The following is a 17,188-nucleotide window of genomic DNA, read 5'->3' on the forward strand; positions in this document are numbered from 1 at the left end:
TATACAATTTTATATATTTTTATTGCTTCATATAATTTGATTTTGGCTTGATTAGATATTCTGTTTGTTTTCCAGATTTTCTGTAATTTTCCCATGGTGGTCCATCCTATCGCTATTCTGTGTTTGAATGTTTTGAGTTCATCTATTGTTTCTGTTAGTTTTGATCAAATGTATATGAAGTTGTCTACTTGTTCTATTTGTTATCCGTTTAGGGTGGCTGAGATGGTAGTTCTGTTCCTCCCTATTTTCATCACTTTTGTCTTTTGTATATTTATTGTCATGTCATATGTTTTACAGGTTTTGTTTAGCTTGTTGATCAACTTTTGTAGTTCGTTTGGGGTTCTTGCAAGAAGGACGAGATCATCTGCATATTTGATATTATTTATGTTTAAGCCGTTGACATTGATTCCAGGCTCATTATCTGTTGCCTTCTTTACAACTTCTTCTAGATACAGTATATGTTGAATGGGCATGGGGATAATGGGCATCTTTGCATTACTCCTTTTTGGATCTCTATGGGTTCTGTTGTGAGTGTGTCCTTTTTAATTATTGCATTTGTCGTAGAGTAATATTTTATCAGAAACTGTATTATATATTTGTCTATTGTTTTTTCTAGTAGAATTTTAAGGAGGATTTGTCTGTTGATGTTATCGAAAACTTGTTTAAAGTCCACAAAACAACAATATAGTTCTTTATGGTCTTTCCAGATGAGCTCTGCTAGTTGGTGCAATATGAAAATTTGGTTTATTGTTGAATAGTTTCCTCGGAAACCTGCTTGTTCTATGCCTATCATTTCTTCGTAGGTGTTTTTTAATCAATTTTGTATAATTCTTATGAATATTTTATAGGTGTGAGGGAGTAAATTGATTGGTCTGTAATTTCTGCAGTCTCTTTTGTCTCCTTTTTTGTATATTGGTATGATCTTTCAAGTTCTCCAATCATCTGGGATCTCTCCTGCTTGTAGGATTTTATTGAATAGGGTTGTTAAATATTCTATTGATATGCTGCCTCCATATGACCACAGTTCAGTAGGGATAGTATCAATGCCTGGTGCTTTATTGTTTTTCATCTGTTTTATTGCGTATCTAACTTCTTCTTGTAAAATTTTCGGGTGATCATTATTTTCTTCTATTGTTGGCATTGTAATTTTGTTTCCTTGGTGAAAGATAGACTTAAAATGGTTTGACCAGATTTTTCTTATATATTCAATATTCCCGGTTTCAGTCATCTTGTTGTTCATCATTGTTACTGCTTTTGCTGAGAATTCCTTTGTAATTTCTCTTACAGTATCATGGAAGACGTTTAGGTTGTTTTGTTAATATGCTTCTTGGCATGTCTTAGCTTTTTCTTCTAACCATTTTTATTTGACTTTTTTGCATAGGTTATCAACTTTATTTTTTAGTGCTCTGTATTTTTCTCTATTCTCTTCATTGTTTTGTTGGTTTACAAGTATATTGGCCTCTCTTATCTCTTCTATGGTAACTATGATTTCTTGGGTTATCCACTGTTTGTTTATTTTGGGTTTGGAACCTAGAGTGTCTTTTGCAATTGATAACACTGTTTCTTTTCCTTCTTCCCAGTATATTCCGCTGTTCTGGAAGATGAAGGGTTCTAATTTCAAGCACATCTGTTCTAAAAATCGACTTCTGCTTGAGCTATCTTTTAGTTTTGATAGGTTGATGTTTTATTCTTTTCTGATATTGTTTTTTCTGTTGAACTTTATCTTCACTTTGGCAGTTAATATTTCGTGGTCAGTGTCAAAATCAAAACTTCTTAATGTTCGTACATTATTTACTGATCTTTTCCATTGTTTGTTTATGATGATATAGTCTATGCAGTTCTTTATATTGCCATCTGGAGATGTCCATGTATATTTATTATTAAGGCGTTGATAGAACAATGTGTTTGTGATCATTAGATCGTTTGCTTTACAGAAGTGGAGTAATTGTTCTCCTCTGTCGTTAAGCTCTTCTTATCCAAATTTCCCCATCACATCTTTTTGTCTGCTGTGAACTGTCCTATTTTAGCATTAAAATCTCCCATCACTATCACGAGTTCTCTATTTTGGGGATTATCTATTTCCTGTTGCAGTTCTTCATAGAACTTTTCTATTTCTTCCTCTGAATGGTTACTGTCTGGTGAATGTATTTGGATTATTTTAATTGTTTGACCTTTTGTTTTGCTTGAAGTTTGGCTGTTATTATTCTAGGAGACGCTGAGTTTATTTCAATTACTGAGTGTGTAAGTTTCTTTTCAATTAGTAATGCAACTCCTTCTCTGTGTATGTTATATTTTCTTCCTGAGAAGTACAGTCTTCCTTCTGGTAAATCCATGAATCCGTCTCCGCACCAATGTGTCTCTGATAAACCTAAAATACTCCATTTCATTCTTTTAAAATTTTCCTGGACTAATTGCAATTTCCCAGGCCGGTATAGTAATCTTATGTTGAGGGTGGCTACATGTTTCACATCCTTGGCTGACCACATTGCTGATTTATCACCTACTCTATGTGGTCTTTGAGTAGGCGCGTCGGTTGTCCCGTACGCAGTAGCACTATCTCGGTTTGTAGACTTTCTCCTGCTCATGAAAGTTACTGGCATAATAATGTAGCCAGCTTGCCATGCCTCTGCTACATCCTTTGGTCCACGGCTCTTTATTCTTTATTCAGAGCAACCCATTTGGGTTTCCCCCATCCGCCACCCGGTGGACGCGCCTGGTAGGAGTGTGGTCTCCCCCAAGATTTGTATTCTTATAAAAGAAAATTTGGCGTTTTCTGATCTACGTGTAATCATTAGATTTACAGGAACTGTAAGGGGAAAAAGGAAGTGGCAATATGCAAATTATGTTCTGGAATTATACCCTCCCTGGCTAAATGGAGTTTACTGAACTTTGAAATTTTTTATTCACACTAGAACATATCCGCGCAGTTTCAGTCTGTTTATTCTGATGGTAAATGGTAAATTCAGCTGAGATAGAAGTAATTCTACACAGGCTGGAGGGAGTTTAACGAAATTTGTTATTATGGATCTATATTGAAAATTGGCATTGCACAGCGAAAATGGTTAATAAAAAATTTGCAAAACAAAATAAAGTGCAAAATATTTACGTGAAGAATGGCTTTCAAGTTCAGTTTTGATAATTCGTGTTGTCAGCATTTAAGAATGTACTGGAAATACATCGTTTGTGTAATCTCCTGCAAAATATTTTCTGGAAAGCATATTTTCACTCATAAATATGGATATATTTATTTCTGTTGCACATACAGTAAGGGTTATGAATTGTATCCATTTTGTAATCTTTTCTGCTCAAGGGATTACCTCTTCTAATTCGAATAACTTATTTTGACAGCATAATCTTGAACGACAGACAGCATAAATCTTTCATTGTTGTGAATACATATTTCATTCCATTCTGTATGTAAGTACAGAATTAACTCAAATTAATTTACTTAAACTCATCACTGCTACGTTTCAGAAAATTTGATGGTAAGAATGGATTTACGTTTCACTAAATTTTATATTTTCTTATTTAGCCAAAATAGTGTTCTTATTTCTAATATATGCCATGGCCATTACTCCTAGACAAATTACTCGGCACGAGTCCAGCACACTAAGAGGGAAATAAAGTAGTTATTTTTATAATCTGAAATTAAGTGGTTTAACGAATGACATTGCAGTTTGTTTAGTTTTTCGCGTACAGATGAATCGTTGCCTTTTGCGTTAAAGTGCATGTGAAATTCTCAATTTTTATCCTACATTTTGTCTATTGTCTAGCAGGCTGCCAACAGGGTGCATCAAGTTCGGTATATGCTTGGTCTCCATGCCATAGATTGCTGGTTCAAATCTTGCCTTTGGCATTTCTGAATAGCATTTATGGACTTTGATGATATATGTATCTCGTTTCATTAGGTTACACAATCACTATCATTACTAGAGCCAGGAAGAGGATTGAAAAACGCTTGAATCACCGAAAACCTTCGGAGCAAGGTTTTCCGTGATTCTAAAGATAAAAGTCAATCCTTACATAAATAAATAAATAAATAATATAGTAGTGGGAAAAATTCATTCTGCTGATTGTGAGAGAAAATACCCGGAAGTGCTTTGTCAACATCTAATCAATCATTAATAAAATAAGTAAGTCAGTGCTTGCATAATTATAAATATATGTATTGCCTGATATTGAATGATTTATTGATATTACTACTACTGCTATTACATGATCCATCTAACATAAAAAAAAAAACTTCTATATCACGGTATCTGTGAATCTCTACTCAGATACGGTATAACGGTCTATGGAAACACATCGAACAGCCACCTAACAAAATTATAAATATTACATACGAAAATCGTGTGAACTGTGATTTGGAGACCTTATACATCACAGCCAATATACGAACCGCTTAAGGCGAAGCACAATCCAGAGAATTAAAAATATGAAACACTACATAATGTTACTAATGAATTACTTCAACAACACCTATCGTAACAACAGAGACATACATCACATAACACGACCCACAACAACTCTTTACATCCTTAGACCTTTCAAAACCTTATATGGTTCTTTTGTGAGATCACTTCTGATACTCATGCTGCTCAACAACCTACGAAGAAATTTAAACACATAGAACACTATAGAACATTAAAAGACGAACTCCGGAAACTAAACCAAACAGTTTGTAAGCCTTTCTCTTATCCACATAACCAGTTTATCGTCCATCCTCATCTGCTCTAATTCGTGTAATTGCATTCCATGGTGTATCCTGTCAAATTTCTTAGAAGAAAATTCGAGCAATATCAATGAGTAGCCAACTGCTCTCACTCTATGATAGAAAGTATAATAAATTACTAAGGCAAAACCTACCTTTAACAAATGCATGTTGCTCAACATAAAATATTTTCACCCCATTCCTGTATTACGTTTTAAGAAATTTTTCCAACACGTTTACCACACTCCCAAGCCCGCGCAGTTAGCCTAGTTGCTTTGAGCTTCGCAACAATATGCCAGGGGAAGGAGCGTCCTAGGTTCGATTCCCTTCGACGACGTGAGGAGCTTCACGATCTTCCTCAGCCAAAGCCAAGTTAGCCGGTCTTGGGCGTGGGCAGCAGGATTTTTCCACAAGTTTATCTGGGGTTTTTCATCCCGCAAACAGGCAAACAAGTTCGGTGAACAAACACGGATACAGCGAGGAATACTTAATACAATCCCTTCAGTCACAATCCAGACAATCTGAATTGTCATATATGCCGGGCGCCCGGGCCCGGATAAAAATAGGGGAGATTGAGTTGGTGCCGTACCTCCCCGTAAGAGGTGCTTATGGCAGTTGAATCACCACAAATGAAAATGAAAACACTCCCAAGATGGTGCCGGATCTGGAATTTTCTACCGCATTCTTATGCGGTAGAAAATTCCGTGTGTTATCCAAATCTGCATCAGTATTTGCATTTAAATTCAGCAGTTTACTAAGTACCTCTGATTCGTTAACTTCAAAAATTCTCATATCAGTCACTGTTACATAACGAATTAGAAATTGGTTACTCAGTAATTTTCTAGTCATTATTCCTTTTACCTGCTTAGGTCCTCTCATAATCTGATTTAGCCTTGACAGTATATATATATATATATATATATATATATATATATATACCGAGAATGAAAAAGAATGAGGTTTAATGTTAAGATACCTAGTTTCGTTGAATAAATCAACTTCTTCAGGTATCACAGGCAAAGAATTATATATAATAACAGAGACATGATAAAATTACATCAACGGATCTAGTATAGAAGACAATTGTACATTTTAAAACAGGAATGCGTGCTGGAGTTCCAATTGAAGTTGACCACGTGCATGAACTGTCACGAGTGCGCCAATACTGGAGAGTGGCAACGTGCGTCAGAAAGATTGTAGCGAAGGCTGTTGTTAATATGGGATGATTCGAGGGATATTTCTCTAGATTCGATAATCTTTCTTTCGAGTTTATCATGACACACACATGTATATTAGAAGTTTGCGTCCAGTCAACGAGGTGAGGCGGCCTTCATCCGAGTTAATAGAAGAGAACGTGGCTATAGAGAGCGCTGTATCCCTGGTCCTATTGTACGATATGTCTCTATGGTGTTCATCCATACGTAAAAGGATGGATTTAGCTGTCTGGTCGTAATATGGTTTGCCACATTTACACAAAATCCTGTAGACTCCTGGATACTGAATAGCGAGATATTTCACTTTAGGTCTACTTAGTACAGACCAAAGTTTTGGAAACGCTGTGACGCAAGTTCTAATGTTGAATTTCGTAAGAAATTTTGCCAGTTTTGGGGAGAGAGAGAGCTGATGTATGGCATGATATAAAAGCTTTTGGGGGAGAAGAATCTTCAATGGCAGTTGAGCGATGGAGAGAAAAAATTTATCAATCTTTTTAAAAGAGAAACCATTGTTGACAAAAGTCCTTTTTAGTAAATGGAGTTCATTTTCAATTTCTGTTTCATCTGTTAGTAAAGATCTGGTTCGATGTGCCAAGTTTAAAAATTAAATCCGTTAACACATGGCCGGAAGAAACAACAAAAAATCTAATACATCATTATTCCCGCACGCCCAGAATTTATGGCGTACCAAAAATACACAAAACGGACACACCACTATGTCCGATTATTGAAGGAATCGACAGCCCAGATTACCACTTAGCCAAAACCTAGCGGCCACACTCAATGAATTGGTAGGTCAGTCCCCATCCTACATAAAAATACACATTTCATGAACAAAATTAAAAACATTACACTCCACTAACAAGATTTATTAGTCAGCTTTGACATTACTTCTCTTTTCACCAATGTCCCGATCAATGATACTATCTTGCTCTTACAGAACATATTTCCACACGACATCACGGCCCTCTTTGCCCACGTACTCCGCTCCGGATATTTCGTGTGGCAAAACAATTTTTACTTTCAAAAAGAGGGTACAACCATGGGCTCACCACTTTCCCATCAAAGTGCTAACTCTTATATGGAAGATTTTGAGCAACGAGCTCTTGAGTCGATGTATCTAAGCCAAAATTTAGCTTAGATACGTCGACGATATTTTTGCCATTTTTCCCCACTGCCGGGAAGCACTAAATACATCCCTTAGCCACCTGAACAAACAATATAAACGCATCCAATTCACCATTGAAATAGAAAAAAACAATCGCTTTTGCGTTCCTAAACACACTTGTCACACGTCTTCTTTCAGGCTGCCTCTCCTTCGCAGTCTACCGCAAACCTACACACACACACACACACACACACACACACACACACATACACACACACACACACACACACAGGCCAGTACATATGTAAAAACTCGATGTAGCTTAAAATTACCAAAGCGCTTTACATCGGTTTTTACATAGGTCAAATCCCATGAGAATATTGTAAAAATAACCTTGTTTGTCCCTGTATATTTTATGCTAGATATGATTGTAAATAACCCTTTGGAAATTATCTGTATATACTCCTTTAACAAGAATATTTTAGAGTGTTAAAAACAATGGCAAGTTTTGCTGCCGGAACATTGTGTAATAGATGTCTTTTGTGTAGGAGAAAGTGCTTACAAGCTCTGTGCATAAACACCTCCAAAGTCAGTCTAAAAGGTTCAACTTCCCGCTGACCGGCAACTTACGATTAAAACAGTGCATGGACGAAAACAAAGAGCTGGTTGAACTTAAAAGAAAATGAAAGAGCCATGCCGAATTCTTAGGGGGTTACAACCCTTTGTGCAAGGTCTCAGAGAAGGCATAATAAAAAGGGACAGAGCCGAGCAGAGAGGGCTTCCAGTCGTCAGCAGAGAGTCATCAGAAGTCGGAACCTGAGCGGATGCGAGCTGCAGACCATAAGCGAAGTCCGAACCAGAGCAATGGCTGCAGATAAAAGGGGTGAGGCAAGACCCCAGTTACTAAAGAGGAGAGCTGGGATCCAGGTGCTGAGAGGGCAAAAATGCGAAGAGAGCCAGATCTAAAGAGAGCCAGATCAGTCGTCGGCGGTCGGCAGTTACAGTCATCGGCGATTAGTAGCAGAAGTGGCGGCAATTAGAAGCAGAAGTTCCCGAAGTAAGGATCCAGAGGAGAATTTGCCCATATGATGAAACCTCATGTATATGTGCTATTCGATTACCGCAGATTGCAGTCAAAAGCCCACTAATATCCCGACTTGATACCGCTGTAGCAAGATAAAAGACTGTTGACTGAATGTGAGATACAGAGCCTCTGTAAGTTACTTCCCTTTGTATATTATCTCTTATAATCTAGGAGATATGTTATATATGGGCTGTTAAGAATTAGCTTAATAGTAATAAGAAGTGTCCATAAGAGAACCAGTTGGCATGTTAGAAGTTCATATCTAATTTTTAAAAATAACATCTTTGCAAGTAAACTAGAAGCTTAATAAGTTGAATTTGTAAGCACAGAGTAAATAAGTTTTAGAGTTAAAGAGATTATTTAGTGTTGAAGTGGCAGGGTTCTAAGTTTATAGTAAAGATTTTATAGATGGGTAGAGAAAGCAATTTCCCTCTCGTTTGATTCATGTGTATTTCATATTAATGTAAATAAATATGTTTTAATTATTTATTAAAAGAGTGTTGCCTGATCCTTTATTTTACAATGCACTGTTCCTAAAAAAATGAACTTGTGAGTGATAAACAACTAAGGAATTAAAAGCACAGTTATATTACTTAAGAACCACGACTGTTTATGTAAACTTTGTTCTTTGTTGAAGGAATTTACGCTAGTAGGAGAGAGAGAGATAGAGAGAGATCTACTAGAAATTTTATTGAGTCTTATGCTGAATATTTGATATACTGATGGCGCAGTCTGACAAATAAATTTTTCAGTGTTTATAGGCATACGACTAATAAATACGGAAGGTGGATAAACACAATACGCAGTAGAGTAAGTAAGGTTATGGGAGAAAAAGTACGCACAGAAAATTTGTAATATAGAATAAAAATAAAGCTAAAAAATAGAGATATAAGAGAATAAAGATATTACAATAGAAGTATAGGAAAACAACAGACATAAATTATTACACATACACAAAAATTCTTTTCACCACTCAACACAACAACTAGGTATCATAAGCATCCTTAAACACAGAACTCAAACTATCTGTTCAAATGAACAAGCTCTAAACCAGGAATACAAGATCAGCTCTAAACCAGGAATACAAGATCATCAACCATACCTTTATACAAAATGGATACAGTAAAAACACTATTCACAAGATCATTCACAGAGATACTAGTAAAAATAAAAAAAGATTTCAAGAATGCTATTAGCATACCTTATGTTAGACCGAAAAATAAGACAGAACACGACACAAATACAACCTTAAATCCACCTTCATACCCCCAACGAAATTAAGACACCTACTCAGTTCTTCAAAAGATCCTCTTCCACACCTAGCCCACCCGAGGTTATACAATATACAATGCACATGTAACCTACCATACATAGGGGAAACAGAGCGATCCATCCCAATTAGGAAGGACGAACACAAACGACGCATTAAATACCTCAATTTTGGAAAACCGGCCTTTCTGACCACACTCCAAACATACCACAGAATTGATTGAAAAAATACCAAGTCCCTCAGCACCGAAACCTAGTTCTAGAGGAAATTCAAAGAAGCCTGTGAAATGCTCAAACATAACCCAAATCCGAACAAAAATGATGACCTAACCATTCCAAGAATGTGGAGGATCAATCTGCAGCCTTTATGGCAACCAGAACAAGCCAAAGACAAATCCCAATACAAGAAGACTTGGTGAAGTGTTTTTCCCCCTTAACATTCCATAGCAACTTGAACTATACAAGGCCTGAAGAAAATCATAGTATAACAATCTGAACTGTACAAATCCAGAAGAATCTTAGTACATCAGGACTTTAGCAGAGTTTATTATAGTTTTTTTTTATATTTTGTTTATTAATTATAATCATTTTATATATATATATATATATATATATTATTTATTTATTTATTTTTATTTCATTTTATTTTATTCTTCCAACTTTTATTTTATTTAATTATCCCTAGAAGTGCAAGGGTACTCTTGCACTCTTGCACTTCTAGGGATAATTAAATTGCTTGGTTCCCTATACACATGTATCCTTCTGACGATGATCTCAATACAGGGGTCGAAACGTCAAATTGTTATTTTATTAATAAATAGTAAAATAATAATTTTAAGATGTGTGTTTTGTGTCCCTAATTTCGGAAATATGAATGCTGATCCTCGTGTAACCTTAACCTTAAAAGAAACAGTCTATTTGATGTCGGGCTTCATTAAAGCTTATAAAGAGCAAGACGTGGCTGGCGAGAGGGCTGGCTCGGATTCTGTTATAGGAAATGTCTCTTTTGTGCTCTTCAACACGGAGAAGGATAGATTTATCAGTATATATATATATATATTTATCTTCCTGACTACGGAAATACATTCTAATATTGCTTATTTCGGAATGTACTCTATAATTGAACAAAATTGTACTGTATAATTATGATTAAACACAACTGTTTAGAATTATGAGTGGACCAGTTTCTGTTGGTAAGATTTTCTTCTTAGTTTTACATGATCAGGAAACTGTAACTGGAAGACAAATATGGAGCATCTTTTCAATGCAATTCCGACATCCAATTGGAAGGACAGTCGTATAACAACGAGTGATGAATTTCAATTCGCACATGAAGGCAATAGGAAACATTAATTCTTACCATAGGAATCGAACCCGCAACTTTTGGTTTCCGTATGCTGACCACTCGATCAATCATGATGAGAAAATAACTGGTTTGGCACGATATTTTAACGATTATAAAAGAAACTAAACTTACCCATTTCCAGCAGCACTGTTACGACAATCAATGACAGTTGGTTCAGTGGCCTTGTACATCTCTTCCTCCTGCTTTGACAATGTGATCCCTTTGTTTATTGTCTAACAACATGAATTTGCATATTTTAAAACAAATAATTTATGAATGGGATTCACATGGCAGTTTCTAATTAATAACTCCCTATGAATCACGTTTTTGACATTTCACATATGAACAATTACACTCGTAACACAAGAAATTTTATTTTTTAGCTTCAAGTAAAAAGACTTACTGAAGAAGTAAATATGAAACAAACAATGAATTACTTCTGGGAATAATTCAACATTATCTGTATTTTTGTATCTCTCTCTCGCTCTTTCTTCACATACACACACACACATATTACTGAACTCTCTAATATCTAAAATGTTATTTATACTTTATTTCATTGGTAAATATGTAGCACCAATGCACCTTGCTACAGACTGTCTAAACAGCTGGCCAACTCTCTGTCCCCCTCACTGGAAGGTCCACTTCCTATATAAAAACCTCGACCCACTTTAAAGCCCTCATAGAAAATTTAACCTTGAATAAAGCAGACATATTGGTAAGCTTTGATATCTCCTCTTTGTTTACTAATATTCCCTTAATTGACACCTTATCTCTCTTACAAAAAGTTTTCCCTTCTGACATCTTAGATCTCTTTTCCTTTGCCGTTAACTCTGGGTATTTTTCTTGGAAGAACAAACTCTACAAGCAGATAGAGGGAACTGCCATGGGTTCCCCCTCTCTCCCCCCTTGCTAATTTCTATATGGAAGATTTTGAAACACGAACCATAGACTCATCCCCACTCAAACCTTCTATCTGGCTAAGATATGTAGATGATGTGTTCTCTATTTGGCCTCATGGCCCAGACACAATAGACTCCTTCCTCAGTAATCTCAATAGCCTACATCCAAGAATCCAGTTTACTATGGAAAAGGAAAAGAACAATTGTTTATCCTTTCTAGACACCTTAGTCACACGCCTGCCTAATGATACACTTGCCTTCACTGTATACACAAAACCCACACACACACAGGTAGATACATTCACAAACTCTCACACCACCACCCCTCTCAACAATATGGCATTATTAAAACTCTTACCAAGAGAGCCCACAATCTTTGTTCCAGTGGACCGGCCCTCACTACTGAGCTTAACTACATACACAACACTTTCCTCTCCAATGGCTACAGCGATCACAGTATCAAAAAAATAATCAGTTCCTCTTCCATTCCCGGTCCTTCTCGTCAACAAGAATTTAAAAATGCCATCACCATACCCTACATCCGTGGCACATCCGAAAAAATAGCCAAGATTATAAAAAAGTACAACCTACACACAGCATATAAGCCCCACCGCAAACTTGCTACCCTTATTCGTTCTACGAAAGATCAGCTCCCTCCTCTCTCTCTCTCTGCCTGGAGTTTACAAAGTACCCTGTTCCTGTAAGCTGGCGTACTTTGGAGAGACAGGCAGATCAGCATCCATCCGCCTAGGGGAACACAAGTCTTACATCTGTAAACACAACTATGGTCATTCAGGCTTGGCTGACCGTGTCTTGGACACCACCCACAGAGTATCATGGAAGAAATCCACCATGCCCCATCACAGAAAATTCAAGAAAGAGAAACTATTCTTGGAAGCAGCAGCAGCTCTTAGAAATCAACCAAATCTTAATAAATACGGTTGCATTAAGCTTCCGAAAATTTGGGAAACACTCATCACCAGAGATCCTCCTTTATATCCCAGGCCACCTACAACCGCCCTTAGAGGGCGCTCCACCTAGATAGGACTTTAGTGTCACCCACGTGGTTGGGCTTAGTATTGTATAATATTTGTGTTATGTTACATTAGTTATTTTTGTAATCCCCGTAGATGTCCTAGTGACTAGGACGAAATATAGGAAGTATGAAATGTTAAAAATCCATTAAAACTCCAACATTATACTTATAAACTATATAATGAAGATCTCAAGCATAGGCGAACATATCCAGTCAGACAACATATACTTCAAAGTCTTTGACTATTTGAAGAAATGGTCAGACAACATTTCCACCAGTACCTACTTCACTATTGTGCAAAACCATACGAGTATAAAAAAATGACCGAAGTCGCAATAAACGACACAGAATTACAACATTAATAATTACGAAATACAACTTATGTAGACCAAACAAAAGAGGAGGTGGCATCTTGGCATTTATCAAAGAAAATACAATGTGACTGAAAAACAAACTCATTTCGAACATGCGGAAACACTAATTTTGGAAATCAAAATGAACCACAATAGTATCAAATACACAATAAACAGAATACACAGAACCCTAGATAATAACCCACTCAGCTTTCTTCATGAGTTAGAAGCATGGCTAAGCGTACAACATCGAACCCCGTACAACAGATAGGCTCATCCTAATATAAGTCATTAATATAAATACTCTTGAACATGCTTCTTGAACCACTAACACATACTTGATATACTAATACAGTTCAACATAAACCGTACCATTAACTCCCTTACAAGGAAAGAAATACTCAACAGTTCACTAACGCAATCATGAATTGATCATATTGATCACATACAGCTCCCATCCATACATATATATCTTCAGTAATTAACGTCAAAATTACCGATCACTACTTTTCTCAACTTCGTTTTATTACGTTACAACCCCCCCCCCCCTCCAACCACCACAAGTCGACAAAACTCGATCGTATTAAAGAGCATTGTCGATAAAAATATAAAAAATACAGACTAGAATTGCTTACTTGAAATAGATGATCTTGTAACACTATATGATAATTTTTAACCAAATTTCACAAGATTATACAAAAAAGCTACAAAGCCTACACAAACGATATAAGGTTTATAAATGTATTTATATAAATAAACACATTTATAAACCTCATACAAAAACACAATAAATCAACTAACAACAAAAATTCGTAGGGCAAAAATACTTCCAAATGTAATATTTCCAAACATTCATAGAATATAACGATAACATGAAGCAAATATGAGCTACACTCAACGAATTAGTAACTCGAAAAAAGAAAACTTCAGCACAAGATTTTATTGCAAAAAGCTTCCGTCAGGACACAAACCAAGAGGAACTAGCAGACTCATTCAACCATGCCTTCACAAACAACATCACACAAATCACCAAAGACAAACTACCAACGATCAACAAAAAACTACCGACACAGAGTCAACAATAAACTATGTATTTTCCACTCGCAATAAAATAGGAACCGAAAGAAGCTCTTACAACTGGAGACTGTTGAACATAATATTCGACGCTAGAATTATTACATAACAACTAAAAACTGCAATAATTACGTCAATTTACAAATATGGTGAAAGAACAGATACTCAGAACTACAGCCTAATAGCTACCCTACCAATCATTTCAAAAATTCTAGAAAAAATAACATACACCAGACTTCAGAACTATTTACATAAGCACAACATCACCTCAAAAAACCAATACGGATTACAGAAAACAAAAAGTACTTTTTGTTTTGTTTAAAACAAAAAGTTTTAAACAAAAATTTAAAACACATAGATAACTACAGAACATTAAAAAACGAACACTGGAAAATATACCGACAAAGTTAATATACCATTAACACTAATATACACATCACAAATCACCAGCATCCAATGCCCACATCCATCTGTAAACAGTAACAACAACATAAATAGTGAAGGCTAATCCCACTCTCTTCATAAAAGCTAACCCAAGCTTCGAAGTAGTTGGGATTAAAACGCCTCACTCATCTACATGTAATCATAATAATCAAAGACTGCAGGTTATGTAACAAAACAGTCAGTAAAGTGTATAACAATAATGAAGACACTGATATTAAAAAAAAAAGAAAACTAATGTGCATATGTAAATAGTCTGTCTAATAATAAGCTATGATATTGATATGGGAAAAATTATGTACATTTATATTAAAAAAATCACTGTACTCTCCATATTGTACTGATCAGAAAATGTAATATTATATTTTATTGTATTTATATGTAAATACTCTGTATGATGATAAAAAATAATTACCATCTTAAAAAAATCATTATACAATAACTTTCATTGTGAATATTAAACATGTGTTGTAAATACATAATATAGATGCAAAAATCATTATTAAAAATATAATTGTAATCCAATGTAGAAAATGAAACACGTGTGCAGCACTCAGTGCTAATTTTTGTAAAACGTATAAGTAGGAATGTCACTCAAGATGATTATAGCACACGTGTAAATATTTTAGAAATCAATAAAATTATTATTATTATTAAAAAAAAGGAGTTCTTATACTCATCTAGGGAGGCCCTAGACATTATGTGAAGAACTGTTCAACATTTGCATAGTATCTCTCATAGTTTGCTTTGAACTCATTCACAGTCATGTCATCTACAACAGATTCTGGCAGCTCATTCCAACCATTCATCTCTCTACAAGTAAAAAAACCTAGTTCTAATAACATTGCTAACTACACTCTTGCTCAGTTTCCATGGATGGCCCCTAGTTCTCCCAGCACCACACCGGTTCTAAAAAATTTCCTCTGAATTATTCTTATAAAAACCTCCTTAGTAATTTGAATGACTCAATCATATCACCCCATTTCCTCCTGTCACCCAGTTTCCGTAACCACAACCACAATCTTCAACTTGTTCTCCTATGGCTCATTCCATAGGCCTGCTATCATTTGGTTACTGGCCTCTGGATCCTCTCTACTTCCTCCCCATCACCACGAAACTCTTGCGCCCAGATCTGCATATATAAATCAAGATTGAGTCTTAAAATGGCTCAATAAAGAGGAACAATAACCTGCTTGATTCTCCTCTTCAAAGTATTCTTCAGTAACCATGTTATATGATGAACTGTTTCAGCCAATTTTGCCATGTCCCCCCCTAAACTTAACTCCATATCCACTAAAACCCCCAAGTCTCTGGCGTCGTTAACTTCCTGGTGTGCGGTTCCACATTGGTGGAACCGTACTTCAGAATTTATGGATTGCCACCAAAATACTTGACGAAATATGGTTGAATATCTTGTCAAATAATGTTTTATCTTCGCCATGTTCCTTGCCCAATCTTACTTTGTTGAATTGGCATATCATCAGCGAATATGTCTTCACTCCAATAAGCATTTAATCGTCGAACTTGCTAAATATATCTAGGAGGGAATTGAGGGAAGTTAGAGTAGAGACCATGGCTCTCATACATCAAAGATCCTCTTAATGATGCATGGTGTCTCATTAGGTGGATAATTATCATCGGCAGGTAAATGGGGAAAAGCTAATCATGATTTATTTTAATTATACTTTATTTATTCATTAATTCTCAAGTGCTCTGTGGTTTAATAAACGTAATGTCTTCAGAGAAACATCACTGCTTTAAACAACTATTCTCCCTACAATGGTGGGACGAAACAGATCGGAACATGTAGGTATACACAAAGAATGGAAATCAATTGTAACAGCGGATTCCATTATTGGTGGCAAATCGTTGTGTGAGTGATGTTAAGAGAGGATGTACTGGCAACCATTTATGATTTCTCTTGGGTGATATACTGTGGAATGTTTAAATACTTTTGGAGGACACCTGGATTTTATATTTAGGTAAGCAGGGATTCGGGCAAAATCCTCATCTTAAGAAGCAGAAAGAAAAGCTCAAATTCTTAAAACTGTAGCAGCTATGGAAGTGATATATTTATTTTACGATTTCGTTTTGTTTAAAAGGGTAATTGTATCTAATTTTTTCTTCAGTGAAGAAAAAATTAGATACAAAAAAAAGCTACAGGTGGTGTACTAATACATTTGAGTGGATTCCAGTATTCCTCTTTGGTGCATTCGATACAGTAGATTACTGTGACTGAGAAACTATTCTTTGTTGCATATTTTATTTATTATTTGAAGTGCAGTTGTTTTGTTTCTTTATTTATTTCTTTGTTAATGTGAGTGCCCGTAAGCATGCGGATTGTTTTACAAATCAAAAGCTCTGCCCCTAGAATACGAGATACGTAGTATTAAGCGAGCTGAAACATCCTTAGAAGGGTTATGAGAATCTTCTGTCAAATCAAATCCTTGTACCCAATTGAAATATTGAGCTGTTGGCATGGAATGCTATCAAGAGAATTAGGCGAAATTGACTTCTCAGGGATTATTTTCAATTTATTACTATTGGAGAATGAAGTTGCGGAAGCAAATCCTGATATCCACTAGTTCATTATTTCTACTAATAAAGTGTATTTCAGTGACATTCGAATACACTTTTCGTCTATGAGAGAT

At 35.7% G+C, this 17,188-nt stretch overlaps 1 protein-coding gene across 7 annotated transcripts in view; it reads right to left on the minus strand.

Moving 5' to 3' along the window:
* LOC150107889 (uncharacterized) overlaps positions 1-17,188 on the minus strand; it is an 85,149-nt gene that overhangs the window by 36,494 nt on the left and 31,467 nt on the right. For 6 of the 7 annotated variants that reach the window (XR_016550636.1, XM_090415412.1, XM_090415416.1 and 3 more), the window contains one exon: positions 10,864-10,964. Coding sequence is in view for 6 of the 7 variants with exons in the window: in XM_090415412.1 (XP_090271538.1) it covers positions 10,864-10,964 (101 nt within the window). In the remaining variant the exon portion in view is untranslated. The remainder of the gene's footprint in view (positions 1-10,863; positions 10,965-17,188) is intronic. The other variant, XM_090415413.1, reaches the window with a different exon arrangement.

Source organism: Typopeltis vanoorti, chromosome 3, assembly GCF_054136105.1.
Source record: "Typopeltis vanoorti isolate ZY-2024b chromosome 3, IOZ_Tvanoo_1.0, whole genome shotgun sequence".
Taxonomy (NCBI): Eukaryota; Metazoa; Arthropoda; class Arachnida; order Uropygi; family Thelyphonidae; genus Typopeltis; species Typopeltis vanoorti.